The sequence below is a fragment of the Pteropus vampyrus genome, unplaced genomic scaffold, assembly GCF_000151845.1.
Source record: "Pteropus vampyrus isolate Shadow unplaced genomic scaffold, Pvam_2.0 Scaffold98, whole genome shotgun sequence".
In the NCBI taxonomy this organism is placed as follows: domain Eukaryota; kingdom Metazoa; phylum Chordata; class Mammalia; order Chiroptera; family Pteropodidae; genus Pteropus; species Pteropus vampyrus.
The window spans coordinates 2,566,865-2,588,514 of record NW_011888879.1 but is presented as its reverse complement, the minus strand read 5'-3'; the positions used below and the strand labels follow the sequence as shown (position 1 = coordinate 2,588,514).

At 44.5% G+C, this 21,650-nt stretch overlaps 2 protein-coding genes and 1 long non-coding RNA gene across 3 annotated transcripts in view; 2 read left to right on the top strand and 1 right to left on the bottom strand.

Annotated features, from left to right (window-relative positions):
* The window catches only part of PTPN14 (protein tyrosine phosphatase, non-receptor type 14), a 160,438-nt gene extending 143,869 nt beyond the window's left edge, over nucleotides 1-16,569 (top strand). The window contains exons 20-21 of the mRNA XM_011364531.2: nucleotides 4,195-4,358; nucleotides 9,204-16,569. Coding sequence (XP_011362833.1) covers nucleotides 4,195-4,358; nucleotides 9,204-9,332 — 293 coding nt within the window. The 3' untranslated portion in view covers nucleotides 9,333-16,569. The remainder of the gene's footprint in view (nucleotides 1-4,194; nucleotides 4,359-9,203) is intronic.
* LOC111742638 lies at nucleotides 17-4,136 on the top strand. Its single transcript, XR_002781406.1, has 2 exons — nucleotides 17-805; nucleotides 2,633-4,136. It is a non-coding gene; the product is annotated as an uncharacterized LOC111742638 (long non-coding RNA).
* Nucleotides 16,570-20,368: 3,799 nt separating the features above from the next.
* SMYD2 (SET and MYND domain containing 2) overlaps nucleotides 20,369-21,650 on the bottom strand; it is a 30,547-nt gene continuing 29,265 nt past the window's right edge. Inside the window, exon 11 of the mRNA XM_023533187.1 lies at nucleotides 20,369-20,810. Within this exon, the coding sequence (XP_023388955.1) occupies nucleotides 20,730-20,810 (81 nt within the window). The 3' untranslated portion in view covers nucleotides 20,369-20,729. The remainder of the gene's footprint in view (nucleotides 20,811-21,650) is intronic.

The window sequence follows — 21,650 nt, the reverse complement described above, 5'->3', positions numbered from 1 at the left end:
CCCCAAAAATGTGAGATTGACACTAGATGACAGAGCCAGTGTCAGTAGTCAGTGTGGGCTAGACATCAGAAATGCAGAGCGTGACCTAGAATGTGTACTAGAATCTGCCACTCCCCTGCCCGAGGACACTCCATCCCCTTTGGATGGCTTCCCAGTCCACGGAGGGAAATCTAGACTCCCTGCCGTGGGCCGGGAGGCCGCCTGTTCCCACCGCTCTTCCCATGCTCGCCAGACAACTGCAGCCCAGCCGCACTGGAGACCTCTGTTTCTCAAACACATCAACCTGTTCCTGTCTCTGGACTTTGCACTGGTTCTTATCTCTTAACATTAAACTGCAGCTCAGTTGTGAATCTTTATATCTTCTATTGCTGTAACTTCCGTTGTACGTGTTATTGATCTTAGCCGAGATGCATATTATCTGCTCTGTGATAGACACTGCACAGTGCTATTGAGTTAGTGACTTAGAAGCTATTCGCATTTTCCTCTGTCCTCAGATTTTTTAAGATTAAGAGGATAAGAGCTTCCTTCCCCCAACTTATTTCTAATTTTGCCTTTGTGTGTGTGATTCAGGAGGGCGGACGAACTAAGAGCCACCGATACTGGCCCAAACTGGGTTCAAAGCACAGCTCAGCTACCTATGGCAAGTTCAAGGTCACCACAAAGTTCCGAACAGATTCTGGTTGCTATGCAACCACAGGCTTGAAGGTCAAGCACCTTTTATCTGGGCAGGAAAGGACGGTGTGGCATTTGCAATATACTGACTGGCCAGATCACGGCTGCCCAGAGGATGTCCAAGGATTTTTGTGTAAGTTTTTTTCTTCCTGGTTGGGGTTTTACCAACTGTATCAATGGTCTTATCTTTTGGAGGTGAAATAGAAAGAGAGGGTCCTTTCTCTTAAGTGATGATAGTATTATGACATTGAAGTATATGTCCCTTCATATAGTATATGTAGAACAGAGAAGACAAATACATGTCACTTATCATATTCTCTTTACCTTTTATGCAAATAAGCTAAGACCGTGGTAAACTGAATGGTTCTACCTTGATTTAGACTTTTAGCTACACATTAATAATTAATAATTCTGATACACGCTACATGTCTGAATCTTGAAAACATTATGCCAAGTCAAATAAACCAGACACAAAAGGGCAAATATTCTATGACTCCACTTATATGAGGTACCCAGAATAGGCAGCCTCATAGAGATGGCAGGTGTAAGAGAGGTTACTGGGCGTTAGGGAAGGGGAATAGGAACTTGTTGTTTGACTGGTAAAAAGTTTGTTTGAGATGAGAAAGTTCTATAAAAGGAGAGTGGAGGTGTTTGTACAATATTGTGAATATACTCAGTGTCACTGAATTACACACTTAAATATGACTAAAATGGTTAATTGCATGTTATGTATATTTTACCACAATTAAAAAACCACAGAGCAATAAAGTTAGAAAACCTTTATTTTTCATGGACTTTTGCTCTCACAGCCGTGTTATTTCTCTATAGTAGTAAAACTCGATCAGGACTTTTTCACCACTGATTAGGATGATAAGAATTATTGAAATCAACTTGTTTTTTGAAACTGTCATTTTTGGATTCATTCATATATATATATCATGAGATAGAGAGATATATATGAACGATATGGTTATCTTAGAAATGAATTCACGCAGATTTGACGCAGTACTTTATTTGAAAGGCCAGAAGCGGGGTGCGTGTGTGCCCATCACGTGCCAGGCGGCGGATCAGGCTCTTAGAGCACAGTGACGAAACAGTCTCTGGGTTAAAGCCACTCGCAGTGTCCTGAGAAAGCCAGGCCAGCGATTACGGTCCAGGGAGGAGATCGACACTGTTCGGTGGTGGCTGTAGTACTCTCCCTTCCGTCCCGCAGTGTCGCCTCAACATCCTGCACGTGAAGCGAACCCCTATTCCTTCCTTAGCCAGCTAGGAAGGAGGCCCTGGGCTCTCTGCACACTTATTCCCATACCCGTTCTGATGATCACTCTCCAGCTGGTGGGAGCCCTCCTCGACGTGGGATAATGTCAGCACCTCGAATTCATCTTGATGTTTCTTTAGAGTGAGAGGTGGGGTTGCGGGAAAAGAGAGAGGATCGGTTTTCAAGTGCCTAAAGATACCACTTCACAAATGGCAACAGAAAGATTCCGATGCATACGTATTCGTCGATATTGGTATTTTCTTTCCCAGTAAAGAGATGATGGTACTGGAGGAGTTGGACATTGAAAGTAGAAGAGAGAAACATGATCAAAATCAAAGACTCTAGAGCGTGATCTAGAGAGGGTTCGTGGTTTGCCCGGGGTCAAACAGTTACCTGTAGCTCAACTATTAATAAGGAAGACAATGACCTCTGCAGAACTCTGTCCTCATAACTGTTCTTTTTATTCCTTTCTGGTCATCTTGCTATTTGAGTGATTGGAATTTTTCTCAAAGACACAGAACATGGAAACAATAAAAGTAGATCGGTTCGATGATTGACCAACAGCTCTGATAAAAGATTGAGTTTATAAAGTGGTTAAAATTAAAGACAGATCTGAACCAACTGAAGGAAAAGCGATCTAAATTACTGAAAAAAAAAGAATATTTTTAAACAGTATAAATTTATTAATTTATGTTTCTAAAGAACTCAGGACAAGTGTGCTGATTGGGATCTTAGAAGTGTTGGCCGTCTAGATTTTTCAGAATGCAAAAAGATCTTTGCCTGTGTTTGGACTAGAGCACCTGGGCGCAGAGGACCTCGGCAGATTGCCTTCACTGACTCACAGCTTTATGAATATGATTGCTGGAGAAAACATCCATCCAAATCCGGTTTTTCTGTGTTTTATGAAGCTCCATGTGATGTTGGCATCTGCCTTATCGATCAATATTTCTTTTACTTCTTAAATTTAGCAAAAGAAAACTTTTGTCTCTTGTCTGCGAACATTGCCTTTTGTAAGACAGAGAATGCTCAGTCACCCAATATTTTTCCTCCTTGCAGAAAAATTGGGAAGAGAATTCCATGCGCAGTATTTGGCTTGTGCAAACACTCAGTAGCAGCTCCCCTGTCTGGCTATCTCGGGCTGTCTTTTCGTTTTCTGTTTCATTTTACATTACTGCCGGTGGTACTGGTAGTAATAGTTTGTTTATTTTGGTAAACTACTTCAGATTACTTTGTAATTAGATAAGATTACAAAGGAAGATAGGAGTTCTTATTAACTGTGTGTCAACGGATGCTTTTAAATTAACTACGATGGTTTGAACACACTTTTTCCTCTTCAGCAGTTTGAGCGTCTCCCGTGGTCTTGTGCTCACTGCTGTATTAGGATGAGATTTTCTGAGTATGGAGAATCTTCAAATCTATTTCTCCCCCGAGCTAGCTACTACAAAACCTCAATTACCAATGGACTTTTCCCGGTTCTTGGACTGTTAGAGAATTACATTTGTATATTTTTCCTTTTCTTTTTCCAATTCATGATCATGAAAATAAAAATAATTAAGAATAGTCTCGCTGTAATTTTTCACTTGTGCCCAATTGAAGTAGTGAGCAGACCCCTGCACAGTCCTGCTGAGTTAGGCAGATGTCGGAAGGGATGGGGAAGGGGCACCCCCTACCACCACCACATGTTGCCTCCATAAAGGGGGATACAGGGCTTATCTTGAACTACTCACATAGCCACATGGAATCCAAGCTGAAAAGCAGCCCCCCGACTCCGTAAAGTCCATTTTAAAATCTGAAAATGAAGTCAAGCCTCGGTTGACATTGACTCATTCAGCAAGGGGAGAGAAGAAGGGGCAGATGGATGCTCTTCCCACCAGCAATTGGCTCTGACAGGCGGGTGTTTCAAGGGGACCTAGCTGGTGTTCTGATCCCAGTCTGTTAATAGTAGGAATTGCTGTAAGTAATGTCGAGAGTCATCTGCTCGGGGGACTCTGGGATTTGCAGAGGGGAAAACAGAATTTAATTTTTAAAAAAGAACTATTTAATTTAAAGAACAAATTCTCCCATGGACTAATTGACTCCCAGCTGGTCCTTTTCGGATCCAGGACTGTACAGTGGGTACCAGCCAAATAATTAGTGTCTTGTAAGAACTGTAAATTATTGTCACTTAAAAAAAAAAAAAGATTCACTCTCAGTCTCACCCCTCCCCCACTGGTATGCAAAGCCATGTAGGACTTCGGTGACAAGATTTGCATTTTGTCTTGCAGCCTACTTGGAGGAGATCCAGTCGGTCCGTCGCCATACCAACAGCATGTTGGAAGGCGCCAAGAACCGGCACCCTCCGATCGTCGTCCACTGCAGCGCCGGAGTGGGGAGGACCGGAGTGGTCATCCTCTCCGAGCTGATGATCTACTGCCTGGAGCATAATGAAGTGAGTCATTCTGGGCGTCTCTAAACACTCCCCCTCGGGGCCAGACCTACACCGCGGCCGAACCTTCTCCTTTGCCCTTGCGTTTCCGGTGCCTGACTCCCTCTGTCCTGATGACAGTTTTCCAGACCCCGAATCCTCCGGCTTGGACTCTGACATTCGCAGCCTTCCTTATCTTTTGCCTTTCGCTGCTCTTCACTCTTCAGAGACATCCAGATAACACGGGGGAAGAGAGGAAAGCGTGAGACAGGAAGCACTGAGGACGTCCGCCGTGTTTTGTAGACAGGCTGGTTTTATTGTGGGTAATTTTCCACGGCGGGTTATGTGGTCACATGTAGTTCAGATGCGTCTTACATGTCTAGGATGTGTTTTGGCCTGAGTCCTATGTGAAAATGTGCGTACTTTAAAAATAGTTTTCATCCTTCAGAGGGGCCATATTTAAAGGGGGTTGTTGTTCGCTCTTGTCTACACTGGCAATGGAATAGTGCAGGGCAGACTGTGAGCGCCTCTGCTGAGGTGCACGCCCAGCCCTCCTCCCCAAAGAAGGGGCTGCAGCTGCCTCGCGCCCACGGGGCTGAGGGGCTTTTGATTTCGTGGAGGTGAGACCAACAGCCATCAAGGCTAAAGATCAACTCTTCTGCCTTTATTTATATGGGGGCTTTAAAATGGTTTTCGCTTTTATTTTTTAGTTGGGGTCTTCATAGCAGGCACGCAGAGGAGCTGGACACATGTCAGTCTTCCTGCTTTACAGACAGAGAAACTGAGGCCCAGAAACAGTTTTGTGACTTGTCCAGTGCCACGTGGCTCCTAAGTAGTTGGTGCCAAAATGAGAAGGGTGGTCTTTTCCCTCCTGGCCCCAAATTATTTCCTGTCTTCACTCTGCCTCCAGATGCCAAGTGTCATTTGATTCTTGTTCATTTTCCAAATCGTACAGCTTGGAGAAATCAAAGGAAACTTTCAGAGTTGTTCAGTCGTTTTTAAATTAGGAAATGTTATAATGCACGTTCTGTGAAGGAATTTATATGATAATATACATATTTATTTAATAGCATCAGTGGTTTGAAAATCAGATTATCGCCCCGTGAAGTTTATTATATTGTAACTTCCAGGAAAACAATAAATGTTAAGTTTAATCATATTCAAAGGGTTTTTAAACTCCCTGCCTATAGAAAGTTGATTTTGGAAACTTTCAGTCTATATACATGCATGTTTGTGATGCTAAAAAAGTAGAATTGGGGTTCGGTCAAGTGTGGCCTATTGTTGAAAAAAGCAAACATTCTGTTGATGAGCAAAATGCCCCTCCTGGAAGCAGTTGAGACTAGCAACAGACATTTCATCATCTTCTATGAGTTTTTTTCCTTTTGCCTCACATGAGATCTCTCGTTGGCTTCCCTGTCACTATCAGAAGTCTCTAGGAGAGTAAATGGCTCTCCACTCAGTCCCAAATCCACCCTGTGCTGGGAAGACGGAATGAGATGAAGCAGTGCATGTGGCCAGGGTGTACCCAGGCTCCACTGGGGGCAGCTGTGGGTCCCGAGTGAGGAGGAAAGGCTTTGTCATCCCCTCACCACTTAGACGCCTTTTGCTCCCCGCTCCTGTCACTTTCTTTGCCAGGTTCCCCTTCTTTTCTCCATTCCCCGTGCACGCCTCATCTGCTCCGCCTTCCTCCTCTTCAGCTCGAGAAGCTATTCTGTCCGTCCTGTCTGACATGAAGGCTTGTTCTGTTCTGTGCTCTTTGGAGACCCATCAAAGGCCAAGCCTCGGTAAAGCGTTGACATGAAGGCTCATTGATCACCAGATGTGACTGGCCCAGTGGAACACGAACAGCACATGTTGGAGCCAGCATGGCGCAGAGCGAGGGGCTCGGCCGCTGGGGCCTCGTGCGGACTTGACGAGGGCTCGGGGTGATTGCGTTCTCCCTGGTGTGTCCAAACATAGCGGATTTCCTCAGTGCCCAGTTGCACGCCAAAACATTCTTTGCCTGAACGTGGTCAGTCCAGAAAGGACTTCTGTTCCCATTGATATTCAGAGATAGCCAGATGACTCATATTTTTCACTTCCCTTCCCCAGCACAAATATAGCAAGCCTTATCTGTCCTGTTTCCCGTAATTGCTATTGGTAGACGATGAGAGAGAAAAAAAGTCTCTACTTTGTTCTGCTCCAGGCCTGGCCGGTGAGATTCAAACCCTTATTTTGAGAGAAGAGTAGAACATGTTTAGTTTGTTCATTTGTTTTTTAAGCAAAGATTTTGACAAATACACGACATTGTGTGTTTCATTTTTCCCCTGTCTGAAGTTTCCTGCCTTCTTTTCCATGGCTTCTGGATTAACCTACTTTATGTGTTATTCTATAATCCACACAGTTTTAATTTTGTCAGTGAAATGCCTCTTCTTTTTCCTGGAACTAAGACTCTTACAGTAGGGTCAGGTCACGGTGAGGTGCGGATCGGAGGGGGCTCTCCCAGGTTGCTCTGAGAAGCCTCTTTGTGTCCCTTGCTTTCGGTCACTAAAATGTTAGCTGTAACATTGTAACGCCCACACGTTTTTTTCAGAAAGCTCTAGTTTCATGGTTTGCAGTGCTCACTCAGCCCCCTGGATTTAGCTGTCTGCCTAGGTTAGCTCCTTACAAAAGACCAGGTAATCACTAGCCAAATAGCAAGACATGTGGATCTTGCTGCTTTTCTGAATAAGTTATCCCTCCTCGTGGAGTAGCGAGGAAAAAATGACTTCTGAGCAAGACTGAGCAAGCATCAACTGCCGCCTGATTCCCTGGGTTAGGGACAAGGGACATCAGAGCCCATGGGAGTGAATCTTAAGGGCAATCGGTGCTCTCTTCATTGAGGACCAGGGGAACCTTCTTCGTCTTGTTTCCAAACTGCCCCTTATCTGGTCATATACTATCCTTGAAGCCGAGTGTCGCAGGCCATTGAGATGGTAATGCTCGTGGTAGAGATGGAGGCAGAGGTGGAGGAGATGGTGGTCAAGGTAGCACGGCGGAGGGGAAGGTGACGATGATGACAATGAAAATATGAGAATAGCAGCTAACCTGTGTTTAATGTTCGCCCTGTGCCAACACTGTTCCAAGTGCCTTGCGACTCAGGTCGCCTTCACGATAACTCTCTGGGAAAGGTGTTGTTAGTGCCTTGTGTAACTAAGAGAAATCGAGGCACAGGTAGATGAAGGAATGTGTCCACATCCCACACCTAGGAAGCAGGGGGCAGGGGGTGATGCAGATGATGCCTGACCTGGAGCTTAATGTCTGAGGGACCCTGTGTTTCTGTCACAGCCTTCGATGAGTCTGGGAGGAGAGCAGCCTTATTCTAGCCTTGTATCTTCAGCGCCCAACCCTGAGTAGAGCTTATCGAATGTTATGTTAATTTTCATTATTAATTGGTGGCTCTAGGTTGTATATCATGATTATCAGTCACTTTACTTTTTATTTTTATTTTTTCATTTATTTTTATTATGGTGACATTGGTTAATGAAATCCAGTAAGTTTCAGGTGTACAATTAACAGTAAGTCGTATATACTTTGCATTGTGTGTTCGCCGCCCATAGTTAGATTTCTTTCTATCACCATGTATTTGACCCCTTGTCCCCCATCTACCTCAAATACCGGCCACTTTAGAATATAGTTTAGGTAAAGCTCCACTAGCTACCCTCAGAAGTTTATGGTCTAGGGTCTGTATTTTGACTAATAATCTGAGGATTCATGTGTCTTTTCTCTTTATTATCAAGCACTTTTTCTTTCTAAAGTCTGTGGTGTGCGTTCCTCGATTAGTTTAGGAGACCTGCGACCAGTCAGAATGGCAGGTGGTGTATCCGAGCAACACAAAGTTTGGAAAAAACTGCAATGATTTTTGAAAGTAAAGTAAAAAAACGCAGACAGCTGAGTTTTTCCTATTTTACTTGAAATGCTTGCTCAGCCCGTGGCAGCTTCATGGGTATGGCCATTTGCCTGGGACGTGTGCCGAGGCCACAATGGCATCGTTGGCTTGGTAGTGCTTCTGTCCTGGCTGGTCCAGGAGGGTGGAAATGATGCAAATGAGGGGACACCAGGACAGCCCCTGGTTTGCTCAAACACCGGTGAGCCACCATGTTAATTCTCTCATGGACCATAGTTCTGTGTTCTCGAAGAATTCACCCATAGGCAGTCTCATTTCTGCTCGATGTTCTTAAAGGCTTTCACTCCGAACATGCCTGATGGTCGGAGATTGCATTTTGACAACTGTGCTTCCTAAAGCTTTACACGTAAATTATCTCCGTCGGCCATGGCCATGGTCCTTCGAGGTAGCACGATGGGCATGATCGTTCTCATTTCATTAACATTAGTAAGATGATAACGAGGAATCTTTATTGAGAACTCTCTGTGCTAAATGCTTTACGTGCATTTCTTCATGTGATCCTGGGAGGTGGGCACTAATTATCACCCCACGTTATTGCCGAGGAAGTGTCACTGACTTGGGTGGAGCGATACAGCCATTAGACGGAAGCAGCACTGTCCTTATTTACAGGTGAAAAAGCCGAGACTGAGAGATGTCTTAAGCCCTGCCACTGGGCCGGGATGGAGTCGAGAGTACCAGTTGGGTTTAACTTCAGCCTCTCCGTTTCTCTCAACACACTGGTCTGCATTTAAAGTAGCAAGTCAGTCGCACGTGTCGACCAGATTCTCAGTGGCTGGTATAAAGTCCTCGACTGGGAAAACCTAGATGGGGCTGAGTCCTTTGCTTTCTCTTGTACCTGCACATGGGCAGCGAGGACGTGCTTCCCGGATGAGGGCAGTGAGGGGTGACGCAAGGCAAGCTCCCCATCTCAGAGTCTTGTGCTTTTTTCTTTTTCTTTCTTGCAGAAGGTGGAAGTGCCTATGATGCTGAGGCTCCTCAGGGAGCAGAGGATGTTCATGATCCAGACCATCGCTCAATACAAGTTCGTCTACCAAGTCCTCATCCAGTTTCTCCAAAACTCCAGACTGATTTAACCCCCAACCATGCTCTCCCAGCGGGGTGCGGATGGCCGGAGCCGGCAGGCCACAGGCTCCCTGAAGATGGGGGCCAAGATTATTCATAAACATCGTGTGTTATTTTATACGAGATAATTTATTTTTTTTCCCCTTTGGAGTAACTTTTGTGAATCACTGTAATGCAGTTTTTACATTAATGTAGTACTTGTCATTTGAACCACATTTTGACTGATCTGCATTGTAACACTTCAGTAGAGGAGGTTGCCTGGTGATCATTATGGGGACAGGGGCATAAGGGAACACATCTCTGTGAAGTTGAAGCCAGATTTATAACCAGCCCTGAAATTCATCAGCTTAATTGCTTATGTCCAAATTAGAGATGGCAAGAAAATGAGCTCATCCTAAAATGTAAAGATAAGGACCAAGACCCCTTCTTGAAGGAAAAAAAACACTGCTCTTGTATTTTGTGCCCATGAGCCTTGATGGGCAGATTTCTGCCTTCTTCCTTTCTGTCCTCACCTCAGCAGACTCCTTCCCCTCCCCCAGCCTGGAGTTAGGGACAGGCCCCTCGCCCAGGCTGAATGATGGGACCTTTCTCAACCACTCCCTGTTCTCGGCCCTGGAGCCCGTGTTTCCTTGCCTGGGGGCTGTAGCCTCGGTATTTGCTACTTCTCCCCATTTGCTCGGTGGGCCCCGGGTTGGTGGCCTTTGAGACCCGGGCCAGGTGGTCCGTGCAGCGAGGCCCCTTGACCGACTGAGAGAAGAGAATGGACCAGAGTGAGGAGAAATAGGAGATGTAAGGCCTTTGGTACTGTATTTAAATACGATGTGTGTGCTGGTCGGAGGCCTAGCGGTCGAGGTGCTGGCTGTGTTCTGTCTTCGCATCAGTCACTACGTCATTGGAAATATTATAAAAGAAACAGTTGGGAAAGCTGATTTATGGGGGGTTTTGGCACTCGGCCGGGGCCCTGGCCAGGAGCCGCACCAAGCGTGACCCCACAGTGCCGATATCCTCTCTGGGCTTTGGTCTGTGAGGGCGGAGCTAGGCCCACTCAGGTCCTGTAGTCCAGATCTCGACCCGCGTGATGGACGATGGTGGGATTCACCTTGCGCAGGGCCCTGTGCTGGTCTCCTCCGTAAACCTGCTCTGGTCGCCTGGGCTGTTAACGCCGCGTCGGTGTGAAGCTCGGCCTCAGCTGGTCTCTTCCTGCGCCGTCATCACTGGCCACTGTCCTGAATTTCTGAAATTAGCACATAAACACATCATGTTCCACTCACTTTCCCTCTTGCTAGTTTTTCTTGAACGCAACTTTTAAATCGTGGTTTTGTTCTTAGACTTGATTACCGTATTCCACCACGCCTTCCTCCACTGCTGGTTTTTTCGTTCCTTTTTGTTTTTTGGTTTTTTTGGTCTTCTTCTGAGCTGAAAATACAAAGAATGGCATCAAGCGAACCAGAGAGAAGAGCATTCACATACCCGCAGACGGGTGTGGACACGGTTCCGATGAACTACGTGGGCACACGGACCAACTCCGTGTCACGTGCGGCCAGCTGTTGCTGTGATGATTCTTAATTACTGAGACTCGGAGCATCTGGTCACGGAGGGCCGTCTGTCTGCTGCTCCAAGGTCGGAAGAATCAGGCAAGGAATGTAATAACGTCAGCTGAGCTCTGTAGATTCCGGGATTGGGGTGTGTGTTTTGAAAAAGAAAACCATTAGCATGGCATGCGTTTCCTGTGGAACAGAGCTCACGACCCTGGCGGCGAGACACTCAGAACTCGGGTCGTTGACAGGGGAGGAGGTATTTGCTTCCTTTCCTTCGAGACCATCCGTCCTTGGGATGCTCTGCTGTGAGGGTGTTTTAACAGTTGGTCTGCAGTTGACTGCTTTATTGTTCGATGAGCAGCATCAGTATTTCTCTTCCGTCTCTTAGGCCCCAGCGAGGGCCCTGTTGAAATGTCTCACGAGGGCAGTGTGTAGATCTGCTGTCTCTTTGAGCTCATCACTCGTGGTTCTCCCTTCAGCCCGTCCGCCGTTGCCGCCTCCTGCTACGGAAATGTTAATTAATGCACAAAATGCAGGGAAGTAGGACGCTTACTATCCAATTTCCTAGCCAGAGTTTGTGTTGAAACCCAAAGGAGAATGTTTAAAAGTTATTCCACATCTTTCCTTTTTAAAAACAAATGCTTTTGGTCCTCGAGCACATTTTGCATTCCTTTTCACATCTCGGGCAAATGCCAGCGAATCTCCTGTTAAATTAGCAGCAGACATTGAAAGTCCTTTCAGTGACATCTGCATAATAATTGCCCAGAGATACTTTATATCTGGGAAGCAAGCCAAGGAATAAACCTTGAAGCAAAGTGTATTAAATTAGTTATCTAGTTAGAGCCTTTGGAATGAGTTCCTGATGATGTATCAGGTCTGAAGCTGGAGCTGTTGGGGTCTGTTGCTGCACTTTGGGTTTGAAGGGAGAAAATTAAAAATGGAGGAAAATTCAAATCCCATCTCATAATGAAGCCATCATACACCGTCAGGCTTCCGGTTTCGAAATTCTCCAGTTGAAACGTTGTGTCTCTTCTGTCCGTGCTCATTTGGATGCATCACCTGTGCTCAACCTCGTTCGCCGTGGTCACTGGATCGTGGAGGCAGAGTTTGGCGTCTTCATCCTGGAGTGGAGCTGAGCCTGCGAGCCACGTTGGTAAGCCCGAAGGAGACACCTCCTTTCAGTAAGAGTCGCTGGTGGCATTTCCATTCATACTCACCTGGACTGGAGGTGAGGGAGGATCTGGCTACATTGGAGACGGATGTTAAGTATCCATTCCTTTGTAGGAGAGTAAAGAGGACAGAGCCCCTCTTGGTTGGAGGGAGACAGATCAGGGAAGGTGAGAGCAGCTCCGCACGGAATATTTGGAGTGATAAGCTTTTGAGGAGACTAAATAGAATTTCACTTTTATAACCTTTGTAGTCTTGGATTGAAAAGAGGAACTCATTTTTTTGACTCATTAATCTGTCGCTATTTGCCAAAGAGTCATGTGGCCATCTCTGGCCCCTTCCTCCATCAGCCTGGATGGAGGGCCTTTCTGGGCTCTACTGTGGGACTTGACCACTGGCCTGTCCAGTACTCAACCTTTATCCTGCCCACTCTCAGCTTTTGTGGTTCAGTTATTAACTGTAGTGGGTACAGTAGGTCAGCATTTTTATCCAGCTTCCTACTTTTCTTATGTTTTCCAGCTGAATTTAGATCGACCCATATGAAATTAGTTTGCACCACGTTCTGTTTACAGTAACAGAAAATTTACATGGCTCAGACTAACACGCACAGTGTGTTTCTCCCCTCTGACGTAGTATGTCACCATATGTCATCTCTCCAGAGAAGTCCTCATGAACACAAAAGCGTGTGTGACGGCTCTTTCTGTGAACGCGCTGCCTTGCTCTAGCGACCCTTGCTGCCCTCGGCGAGTGGGCCGTCTTGTGGGGCTTGGAGGTCACTCTTTGCAGACACGTTAGTACCCTTTTGATTCTGATAGGGAGAGTTGGCCATCAGTGTGGGAGTTTTAGCTATTACCCTTTCTTGAGGTACAATCTGTAGTAGCTGACTTCAGCCCAGAGGTTATGCAAACTGGTGCCTGGGCACTGAAGCTGTCCTCCTGCAGAAAACAGAGTGTACTTTCTAATCTCTCTTTCCCCACATCCAGTGGTGTGTTTGATGGGGAAAGTGGGTACAGTTCCTGATTTCTTTTGGAGAGAGATGTCAGTCACTTGAGGTGTAGGCGAAGGTGCAGAGGCCTTCTAAGATATGTGCCATGGAGCACAGCCTCCACGGGTGGCATTGGGTCAGCCCCCATGTTAGAGTCGATCTGCCCTTCATTCCGCCTCGGGGTCAGGAATAGTTGGGGTCTTAGAGTAAGAAATTTATAGAAGCACCGAGTAATCACTGTTGGCCTCTTAAGGTAGTCCTTCATAGGACTTCAGCTTCTCTTAGCAGAGGTTCTGCTGCTGCTGTTTTATATTGTTGCCTGTGGTTTTGGCCAGATGCTTGTCATGCTCTGATTCATTTTTTCTTGCGAGCAAAATAACAACCCATCTAGCACTGATTCCAAATGGAGGACTTTGGGTTTTCTATGGACATCACATGTTTTCCAAGAGACCCACAGCTTTTTCGGTGACATACAAGTTGGCCCTGTAGGGTAAACATCTCTAAGATGTTCAGTTGTGTTTGACACTTTCCTGTGAACTCTGAGCAAGGAAGCGGAATGGTTCTTTGCCTCAATTTCTAAGATGTTTGGGGGCCAAAGGCCTTTCTGATGCATCTGTTGAAAGTAGCAGCAACATGCCTGGGAGACATGTGAGGGTGCGTCCAGTGAAATTCTTCCAACCCAAATGTGTCGCCCTGAAAGTCACCGTTAGTCGGGGTCCCCTGAAGTCCGGCAGCCAGCTCGCCTAATGCTCAGCCTTTATCCTTCCTGCTCTCAGCTTCGGTGTTTCGCTTCCAAGTTCGGGTGGGCGAGCATTTTTATCCAGCTGACTACCTCTCTTTACCGGCTTCATATTAGCTGCATCTTCTTCCTCAAGGCCCAGCTGCAGAGTTCTCTGTTGAAATGTCCACGAGCCTGGCACTGAGTGTCCGGCATCAGTTGGTTTCAGAAGACCAGATAGCATGCTGTGGTTTGGTGCCTTGAGGGGGTGGATGTGCATCAGTTCCCTGTCCAGAGCTTTGGCTAGCCCTCCCGTTTTAAAAATAAATTCAAGGACACAAAGTTACAAGGCAGGAGGGCGAGAGCTGCTGTGCAGCCTGAGTGTGATAAGCAGCTGTGTGGAACGTCACCGGTTCCTTCTGCTGCTTTTTGGGCCACCAGGATCATTCTTTCCACAACGTCCCAAAAGCTGCCCAGAGAGGAGCTGTAAATGGGGAGAGGAGGAGGAAGGGTTTTTAGATCAGCCCCGAAGTTGCTATCAAAACTTTCATTGATTCACAAATAATAATACCCTGAACTCTGAAATGTCTCTCCCACTCCCTGACCCCTTTCTGCGAGGCCAGGAGGATGGAAAGTCTGAGGGGGCGCCCCTCAGAGAGACAGGGCTGCAGCGTTGGGGTGTCGGTGTGTGTTTTCCCCTCGCTCATGGCTTTACACGGTGCCCTCGCTGTTGCGGTGTAGCTCGATGTCGTGGATTCCGACGTCTGCCTGGCTTTGCAGCTCAGGAGCACCGTCTCCCCTCGCTTGTTGGTGGCCCTCTCCTTGCAACCTCATTCACAAGGGTTTTCCGCTCGTCCACGTGGCTCCCAGGGTTAGCGGTCACAGCCCCGTGCATCTCGATTCCTCTCTCCTGCCGTCCCACGGGCCCGTGGAGCGAATTCCCCTCTGTAGCGAGTCATGTTTATAATCAGGGCACCAAACTGGGAGGACATCCGTACAGTGACTGCAGTCGTTGCGTGTCTCGCAGGAGGAGGAACTGTCGCGCGATGTCACCCTCTTCATCCCAAGGGCCCCTCACTCACTTGGGCTGTGCTGGCCTCTCCTTGTTTTTCATTTGCTCAATGGGTCAGCTCTCATCGCCATTCCTTCCCCCTTTCCCTACCCTTTTACTGCAACGCCTACAAAACAGTTAAATCTAGTCATAGAGAACGACGCTTAAACCTCTCCAAACGATGTCATTAAGAACTCTGAATTTTTAAAGCCGATACAGCTTCACAGAGTAAGATCTGGCAAACGGAAAGAACCAGAATGAAAAGAGCTAGGAAGCTGTCAGCAACCGGGACGCTGCCCTGGCCCACGCTTTTCTCCCCTTGGACCCTCACTCAGTGCTAGAAGAGATGAAAGAAAAGATGGATTCAGTGATCCATCTTGTTTAAAACAATTGCAACTGTCATCCTTATTTACTTCAAGGTGACGTTATGTAGATTCCCAGTGGCTGCATTTGGGCAGAGTGTCCTGTGCAGTCAGATTAATTAGTTTCGAGCTTCCTCTTGAACAGTCTTCCTCCCTTCATTAAAGGCTCTTTGCACAGATTGGCCCCGTCTCCGTCTCCGTCTCCGTCGGAACAAGGGAAGCTCTGGGCTCCCCAGGAACGTTCACAGGTTGTATTGTGATCAGTTCTGTTATCTAGGGAGGGGCAGGGTAAGCTGTTGATCCAATTTGTAGCTTATCCTCCTCTTTCTCCCCAGCCTCCTCCTCCAGGGAAACACAAATGCCTTCTCACCTGACAAAAGGTTTCTAGGAGAAAGCTGAAAAGATTGGGTTGGGGTCTTTGTGTGCCTTGGGGTGGAACTATTTTGCTAAAATCTCAGGAATCCTGCCAAGAATTTAGCTCTGGTGGCTCTCAGCAGGGGTGCTGGGCGGTCTGAGCATTTCTCAGGGGCCTCCCACCTCCCCCAACTGCAGTGTTAGCTAATAAATACCTTCAACCTAGAACTGAAAGCTGTAGTTCAGAGTCTTTTTTTTTTTTTTTTTTTTTAATTTGACGTAAAACGTTACTTCAGTTCCCTTTGACTAAACTTTCTTGCCACTGTTTGGAATCTTAAAAATCTGTTAACCTTATCCTTTCAGAGCTAAGGTTACTCTTCATCAGAGATGACTTCCTGTGTATGTCCTTTGTTCCTTTAATAGTGGATTAACGCAATTGAGGATTCTTAAAATGGAAAAAAAAGTTTACATATGCAGATGACTTAAACATATAACCGTGTGTAACATGTGTTACATTAATAACAGGTTAATCTAGATTGTTTCACTGGGCTGTTATTATGCTACTTAATTCAGTATTTTGATGCTTTTCTTGGTCTGTGTTTTATAAAATGTTGCAATTTATGTTATTCAAAACAGTGGACGTTTAATAGATTTCATATCAAAATGATGTACAGACAAGTCCTCAGCTTAGAAAACAGTTGATTCTCAAGGTTCTTGGGTCAGCCCCCGGAAGCCCGCTGACTCTCAGCACAGCTGAAATGGAGGGTTGTGTCAACCAGAGCCGGTTCGCTGTCGTGGGCTGACCTGGAAATTGAACCACCTGTTAGGCTGTCGCTGTGAGAAATGCATTCCAGGTTGGGACTTGGGATCCTGAGAACACATTCTTATCCTCAGGTGGCCACTGGCTGCCTTGCAAGATGGAAATCCAGTCTCTGTTGCAAACTTGTAAGGAGAGAGGGAATGAGTTTATTGGACATTCCCTAAGTTGGGGAGTGATTTACCAATATTCATATCAACTCTACTTTGTTATAGACTCCCTCTCAATTTAACGATATTAAAAGCCTTAAATTATGCATGCTAGTCTATGTGCTTTTTTTTTCATATCAGTAAATAAGCTTATGCTTGGCAGTTTTATACACAGTTATGAGGTATATAAAACTGACTTTTGACAGTATTTTTTGCACTGTTCCCTATCGGTTTTTATAAAGTCTTATTTAGATACTGGTCCTAGTTGAGTATCGTTCATTGTTCTCACTGCCCTTGTCATTGCTGTAAAATGTTTCATATGTGCCTTTACAAATGTGAGATCTTTATTCTAACCTTTTTTTTTTGTAAAAGATATCTATTGATTTACATATGCAATAAACTTTTTTTTTTTTTTTCAGAGAAAACAGTTGCATTTTCTCTCTTCTGTACTATGTGTGTTTGCATTAGTTGAAAGCATGTATCTCTTACTTTTAGGATTATTTATTTCCATCGGCACAAGTGCCTGGGAACATCTGCTTAAAAAACTGAAACCGGTGATCACCAGGCAGATGGAGTAAAGAATACACAGAAATAGATTCTTCTCACAGATGCAGTGATGACCCTTATTAAGCACCAAGGCCCTTCCCCCAGCTGTCGTTTACTTAGATCTCAAACTGCTGACCTGGGAAAGATGGCCACCAGGTTGCTAGAGAAAGACCTAAATTCTTGTTTTTGTCTTTCACTTTTATTAACGACACGACTCATCTCTAGCTTTAAAGGTGGCTCCCCAATCCCATATATGTTTCAGCTCATCAGCTGCTACAGACATACACCATGAACCCCTAGTGATGAGGGTGGACACTTTATCTATCTTTGATCAGTAACAGGGCAGTGTCACCCCTTCCATGAGTAACCTATTTACAGTTACCACTATATAAGGAAGGAGTTATTCACATTATGACAGGGAGAATACCAAAGCCACTCGGGGTGACAGGAGATGGAAGATAAATCTCATTCAACATACAAATAATTCTGTGTATATGTTGACTGGTAAAACAATTACAGTTCTTGAAAGACAAGCTGCATAATATTAAAAAAAAAGTGATTATAGACAAAGCCAATGAAAATGGAGAGAAGTAAAGTAGAACACGTACTAATTTGTTTTATCTTCCATAGACTGAGTAAGTAGACTCCCTTTATTTCTTTGACAAACAGAAAAAATAGTCTTGTAACCTAGAAAACAGTAACCACTAGTCGACCGGTTTATCTCCAAATAGACCACTAGCAGAACTGGGGAAGGAATTTTTTTTTTTTTAAAGGAAAAAAGCAAAAGATAAATACAAAAAATACATATACACACAAATATGCCGTAAAATGACGAAAACAGGATCAAACATGTCTTTTGTGATTTTACATGTTCTTTAATGAAAATAAATGGGAGAACACATCAGGCTTACAGTTAAGAAGCATAATGGAAGAAAAGAGCTCACTCAGTAGCTACAGAAACACAAAATCTAGGAATTAAGATGAATGCATAGGACCTGTATAAACTAAACCCCTTTGCGGCAAAACATAGACAAACTGATAAACTCACCACATTTCCAGATAGAAAGACTCATGAAGAAGTCAGTGTTCTGCGTATCACCGACTCCAATGCAATTCTAACATCACAACAGCACTTTCATGGGGCAGGTGGGGAAAGGCCAATGGAGGACTTGGCCAGATGACTCTCAAACAATTTGAGGGTTAAACATTGGGAGGATGGCCAGAAAAATTCAAGAGAACACAGAATATTAGCTCTGCTAGATACTAAAAGGTTTGCAGTGCACAAAGAGTATTTTACTGGCATAGGAATAGACAGATCAATGGACTGAAATAGTGCAGAATAAACCTAAGTCTTATGGGAATGATATTGAGAACATTTCAAATCAGCAGGGGAAAATAAATCATTCAATAAATAATGCTGGCACAAGTAGCTAACAATAGCAAAATTTAAAAATTTTAAAGAGTACAATCATCTCTAATAATTCTAGATAGATCGAAGACAAAGAATTTTATATCTGGTCTTCATTTAAAGATGAAAAAAGTCTGCCTTGGATCAGCAAATGTGACATTTGGACAACCAGGGGTAAAATATTTTCAATATATGACAGCTAATACTCCTATATATATATATATGTGTGTGTGTGTACATTGAGCTCTTATAAATTTTTATGAAAGATAGGAATAGCAAAATAGGTAACTGCCACAAATAACTCACGGAAGAAATACAATTCCTAAGCATATGAAAAAGTGTCCAACCTCACTAATAAGTGCATATAAAACAAAATATTTCATACAGTAGACTCGCAAAAACTTTTTAAAATATTGCCGTGTTGAGAGGATAGAGGAAAACAAATACTACAAATATTATATCCTACTGGTACCGATACAATTTTTTTTTTAAAGGAACTGTGGCCATATTTATTCAAATAGATGTTTCCACTACTTAACCCTGAAATTCCACTTCTAGGAATCTGTCTCTCAAAATGCTACCCCACGTCAGCAAAGTTATTTATCTAAGATTGTTCATTGTGGCATTGTTTACTATAATAACAGCAAACTGGAAAAACCACATGTCCATAAATAGGAGAAAGGCTTAGTAAATTATGACGTGCACATCCGGTGCAGTGTTCGGCCTCTAAAAAGAATGAAGCAAATCTGTAAATGCTGAAATGAAAGAGGTTCTTGTCATTAAGTCAGAGAAGATTACAAAAATAATATGTCAGTACCATATTCTGCCTTTGTTTCTCCAAATCTATTTATATAATAGGTTATACAGGCATGGGAAAATTGGGACCTCACATGCAAACTGTACAGTGGTTTCCTCTGGGGATCGGGACCAGCGAGGGAGATGCATTTGTATTATTTTAAATTTATTAAAAAGTATTACTTTCTTACTAATAGAAAACCTAGAGATGGTGGGCTCAGCTTATTTTAGGCTTAGCTAGAGTAAATCTGCATTCTTAAAACACTAAACTCCCCGGAGCCAAAATGACTCCCTACTCCTCTCTCTGTACTCAGAGAGCTATTCAGAGTGCTTTGCATATAGTAGATGCTCAATAAACATCTCATTGCATGTCTCTGGACAAGAAAATGCTTCCTGCCTGCTGGATCCCACTGTGTGCAGTGAACTGTGTTGTGTGTGAGAGATGCGTGTGGGTGTGTGGAGATGAAGGATAACAGATTTACAGCTGTTTGAGCTGTTTGTAAAACGCTGAACTGTAAACCCCATCAGGCTTTAATTATCACCTAATGGAGAAGTTCTTCTCTTTGGACGAGGAGGAACATCCCCCGGGCTCCAGAGCTCGCCTGGTCCCTGCTTTTCTGCAGCCGTTGCTAACAAACAATCCCCAGGTTGCTACCTTCCAGGCCCTGGGGAAGCTGGGCTGCTGCTGGCCGTGCGGGGAGAGAACAGTGTTTGCTCAACAACACAGAGTTGGTAAGGAAAAAATGTTTTTCCTTCTCAAGCTTACCCTGGAGTGTTGCCAGACAAGGAGAGAACTGCACAGAACAAGTAACAGAATGAGAGATGCTTTCAGTCAGTGAGCGAAGCACGCAGGGAGCATCTTTATGCACTGAAGGGAGACCGGGTACTATACAGAAGACTCCGAACTGACACACTCTCCTGCCGGGAAGCGGCTCCCAGGTCACCTGAACGTTCTCCCCCACAGATACCTTTATTCCTTTCTTGCACCTTCCCTCCTTCTTCCTCCATAGGCACCTACCCCCTGAAAGCAACTGCAGGTGAAAGACCTCCTGATCGCTTGCTGGGGGAGGCCTGGGCTTGCTGACTGAGGCAGAACAGGTGTGACTTCCGCCCTTTCCTCTTTGAAACCTGCCCCACCGACAGAAGAAAACACAAACTTCAAATACTATTACCTTTTTTTATTCTCTTTCATCATTCATGTTTGTTCAGAACACTATAATAGGCATGAAGGGAAAAATAATGGCATTTTTTAAAACTCAACCTGTCCAAAGTATAATACATGAAACCAGGCCATTATCTCTTAGGGGAAAAAAAAAAGCATTCAAAAATGAATTTGATATGAAGGTTAAAGATTAAGACCAACTCCAAGTAAGCCATGAGTAAGGTTTAAGTGCAAACAGTGTTTTCATTGCAAAGGTTTTACAGAAATGCTGGAGTGATGCACATGATTTGAAGTACTCAAATCTTTGAAGGTTTCTGCACTAGCATTAAAATAAAAACTACCATGTTGGCATTGTTTCAGTGGCTTTCAATTTCCTGCTTGATCTCAGAAATGTACGGATGATCTTTGCCGTGAGCTACTTCCATGATTTCTACGGCCTAGGAGAGAGGATAAAAAAAGAGGTGAAGACCCTGAAGCCGATCCCCTCGCACCCCCACTTGGGTGTTTTCCTTTTGGGGTCTGGTAAAAAAAAAAAAAAAAAAAGGACACGATTATCTAGCAACCAAAGAGTCACCCAGTTGCTACTGCTGAGTCAAACATTGTGCGATAGCTGAAGAAATAGAGAAATTGATGTCATGACATTCTCTGGCCCCAGTATTCTAGAGATTTCAGTCAAGTTTTAGGGATGGAACCATTTGGCTACGCTCAATCAAGTAAACAGGTAACGCTGGGACAGAAAAGTCCACAGCAAACTTTACGTCAAACCCGTTTTAATCGTAGGCTACATTACCAATCGGTAAGAAGTGGCTAAACCGTTCTTCCCTTCCAGAAAGTACATGCTTTCTTCTTCGTACATATTCTTAAAAAACTTAAAAATTGGTGCACATTTCCTTTGAGGAAGCGAGAGAGAGAATGTATTTAATACGTTTTTTTTTTTCCGAGACAAAATACCGTGGAAGAGTTTCCAGTGGCTCCACCACTTCCTAGCTGTGTGACCTTGGGCAACTTACTTCACCACTCTGTACCTCAGTGTCCTCATCTATAAAAGAGGAACGGTACCTACCTCTCGGAGTTGTTAATACACATAAGGTGTTTCGAATAGTGCTTGGCATATAGGAAGTACATATCAAATGTCATCCACAGGAATTTATTTTGCTGTTTTTGTATTCCACTATATTTTGCACAGATTGAAAAGCTTAAATTACTCTCACTCCCCCAAACAGGGAGTTTCTGATGGCTCGTGACCATGGCAGGCATTGCTGTCTCTTACACCGTTC